The sequence below is a fragment of the Dreissena polymorpha genome, chromosome 10, assembly GCF_020536995.1.
Source record: "Dreissena polymorpha isolate Duluth1 chromosome 10, UMN_Dpol_1.0, whole genome shotgun sequence".
Lineage (NCBI taxonomy): Eukaryota > Metazoa > Mollusca > Bivalvia > Myida > Dreissenidae > Dreissena > Dreissena polymorpha.
The window spans coordinates 46723203-46726838 of NC_068364.1; the positions used below are offsets into that span (position 1 = coordinate 46723203).

The 3636-nt window shown below is 35.5% G+C and overlaps 2 protein-coding genes across 3 annotated transcripts in view; both read left to right on the forward strand.

Annotated features, from left to right (window-relative positions):
* Nucleotides 1-1810, forward strand: part of LOC127849089 (protocadherin Fat 2-like) — a 2974-nt gene extending 1164 nt beyond the window's left edge. The window contains exons 3-5 of the mRNA XM_052381811.1: nt 305-426; nt 962-1030; nt 1566-1810. Coding sequence (XP_052237771.1) covers nt 305-426; nt 962-1030; nt 1566-1810 — 436 coding nt within the window. The remainder of the gene's footprint in view (nt 1-304; nt 427-961; nt 1031-1565) is intronic.
* LOC127847456 (protocadherin Fat 4-like) overlaps nt 1-2010 on the forward strand; it is a 303771-nt gene extending 301761 nt beyond the window's left edge. Inside the window, exon 6 of one of the 2 annotated variants that reach the window (XR_008033974.1) lies at nt 1950-2010. The gene's annotated coding sequence lies outside the window, so the exon portion shown is untranslated. Of the gene's footprint in view, nt 1-1811 lie in introns of both variants that reach the window. The other variant, XM_052379381.1, reaches the window with a different exon arrangement.
* The last annotated feature ends 1626 nt before the right edge of the window (nt 2011-3636 follow it).

Below are 3636 nucleotides of genomic sequence, written 5' to 3' on the forward strand. Positions count from 1 at the left end.
ACAATTCGTACTTGTTATTAACGTATACTAGTATATCACGTGTTTGTTTAATCGAGAATCGTAATAAAATGTATTTGTGATGATAGAAATATTCATAAATATTACGGCATACAAACAAGTTAAATCATTTTATGTTTGAAGTCACGTATTTTTCAAAAGTGACGATTTCCAGAAAATGATAATTATCCATATGCATTTGTTTGACCTGCTGTTACCGATTGCTTCAATCCATCACAGATCGTAAAAACATGTACTAAGCTTAAACATAGTCATGATAGAATAATAGTTTGTTTTTATTTTACAGTGCATCGGAAACCGGCGCAACCGGGGCTACCGGGACCGCAACTCTGACGGTCAGCATCAAAAACGTCCTCGAGTTCGGACAGACCAAGTACGACGTTAACATGACTTGCGGAGCGACCGCAGGTAGGAATTTGTAAACAATTTACACAATGGTACACGATCTTGTATAAGCTTTCCTTAGGAATATATATATTGGAGTACAACATGCACAATTTGTTAAATCGCAGCTATGCAGTTTCTTTTATCATTTGGCACTAAAAATGGTTTAATAGATTGTGTCTTTGTATTTATTATTATGTCCAGACAAGTGGGCAAAAGCTTTTCGAGGAAAGTGATTATTATAATGGATGCACCTATTTCATTTAAAGATTATCGAAATCAGATGATACCCCCTAGCATGTGGCTTATTTCACAGACAGATGATTTATTATGGCGCACATCAGATTCTGATTACCATCGTGTTTAGAAAAAAATACTACCAAATACCCAATACATCATTTCGTGGGATTTCGTGAAACACGGCTGTTTACCTTGCCATGCATAAGGGACCACCCGCGATTATAAGGTTTATTTTCTGCTACAGCACTTTGTTTTTTTGGCACGTGTAATCAACAGCTGTTCTCATTAACTTACTAAGTCATTATCTTATTGTTTTCAGACACGACCGTTGGGACATACATCGTGATGGACAATACCGCTAGCACAACTGTGACCTACGCAATTACATGTAAATTTGAATTCAGTTGTTTGATTTAAAACGTGCATACTCAAAATGTACTCAATGATTTTCTAATAATGTATATACATTCTCAGTAATTTTATTTCAGTGTTTGTTTCAATTATGGTCAAAGTAATTCGCTCAACATCTGTACTGCAGTTGCCAGAAGGGATTATCGTATGTCCGTCGATCGATTTCAAATTGGGTTTTCATAGCTACTGAACTCATAAGCGTTTTAGCTTTTGTCTTTAAAGGTCATGGTTAGATTAGAGAATACATTAAGGAGAATCGCACTGCATAACAATATTCAGTAGAAACTTTCAAATTCCTGAGTCATATCACATAACCCATTTGTTTACGTCTCTCAATCTTCACGGTTTAAATATTTCACTTCAAAAGCTATTAAGGTAATAAATTTAAGTTTTATTATAAGTGTTAATGTAGCTGTATTCAGTATTATTCTGCATCATAGTTGTCAATAATGGTGTAGGGGGAAGTTGAGTCAGTGATTTCCGGCTGTAATATTGTAGTTATTTTTTTCTAGCCGGTAATATCAACAGCGATTTCACCTTCAATGCTACCGGCGTGCTAAAGGTAGCAACCGGAAAGACGCTGTCTCAGAAAACCACCGAGAAATACACGATGGTGCTGTTGGCGACGGAATCCGGAGCAGTTGCTGACGCTGGATCTACCACAGTTTTGATCACCGTGGGCACATGCGGGTGCTCTGCATTGGCGGCGACACTGGGGCTCACTTTGGTTGCGGTGGTCATTGCCGTTTCCACTTAAGGTGGCGCTTGGAAGGGGGGAGAACGCTGATTGTCGTTGAATGCTGTGATATTGACATTTACGAACACCATATAAAGATATGGGTCACACATATTTTTGTTTCTTACGTATAAGCACGTTATATTATTATTTATAGCAGGTGTGTAGACCGCCTTGTTAAGCAAATAGTTTAACATCAAAATAAAGAACATGTGTACGTGTATGGGTTATATACTTTAATAGTTTATAGTTTTTAAGGAATTTGGAAACGGGAAATAACTTTGGCTTCGTCGCGTTGATTCCCCTCGAAATATGTTCCTATGTTGCTGTTTTTTATATACCATGCATTTTTATTTATATGTTGTATCATTAACACATGTGATACGTTTATTCGGTAAGGGGTTCCAGTATGAATGTCTTCTTGGATGTGACCTTTGGCGGCCTCTTTCCGTCTAAACTTTGACTTTCGTCATGCGCTTGGTTTGAAGTTGATGTGTTATGACAATAAAACTGTGTGTTGAAGTTACGAATTGTATTACTTTCTTTATTTCAACCTTAAAAATCGCGTTGAATCTCATATTGTAGTCGAAATAATGGAGGTATTTGGAAATAAATTTGTGCAAAGTTTTCCCTTTAGTAAATCATGATATAAACGGTATCAACAGTCAACAGTAGCGTCCATTAGCACGGTTGTATCTTTCATTAGCTGTATTGATCCCATCTTTAACGCGATTCACAGTTATTCAAGAAAGTTATACAAACTTAATTGTTCATTAAAGGTCTTGCTATGAATCCCTTTCAGGGGTATCGTTCACGGTTTGGCAATTGATTTTTAAATAAATGTGTGTTCTTTCTTCGCCAATCATCAATCGCAACCGTAACCATTATAAAACGTGTGCAATGCTTTTCATCGAAGATGTAGCAACGACGATTTTACCGTCATAGTGTTTATTCTGCTTTGCATATTCACATGCCTTAATGGTGTAGTGTGAGTGAGAAGGCTTTGATTCGAGAGGCCCTGGGATCGATGTGTTCTTTATGCTAAATTTGAATATTAAATAATGTGGGGTGATATTTAGTTAGACCTACATCTCATCGATGTTCTCTGTATGCTAAGTTTGAATATTAAATAATATGGGGTAATATATAGTAAACCCTACATCCCATCGATGTTCTCTTTATGCTCAATTTGAATATTAGAGAAAATGGGGTGATATATAGTTAACCCTACATCTCAGCAAATTATTTAAGTTATGCACAGTTTGCAAAAGTACATGGCAATAAACGTAGTTTTAGCCAACATGATTTGCACTGTATTAAGGAAAGATATACTTTTTCACAAATTTCACAATAGTGTAAGTTTGTGAGTTAATATGTTAATATTTTTTTTGTTAAAACAATACATAACGTTTATTAAAATACCATTTCAATAACTCCTTTGACGGTCATATTGCTGTTAATCTAAAGACATCCGTTGCATATCTGGACTATTTGAGAAGTAGCAAATCAATTCTTAAAATACGTTTTGAAATGGCTTTTATCTCAGTCGCATGTTTGTTTATTGATGCCAACGGGTAGTGTGTGCACATTATAAAGGGAGACAAGATGTTTAATATCTAATGCAAAGTATTTATCTTTCGTTTAAAACTAAGGAGCTGTTATATTTAATATGCAATGCTGTAAACTATATTGATTGTTTCAATTCAATAAGGGGTAAATTCTGGAGTGACTGTTGTTTTTTAGGTGGTATGTTATCCAGTTTACTTTTTGATGCACTATTATTAATACTTGTAATTAGTGTAGGTTTTTTCGGAATTATCGGTGACAACATTCATAGCAACATATCC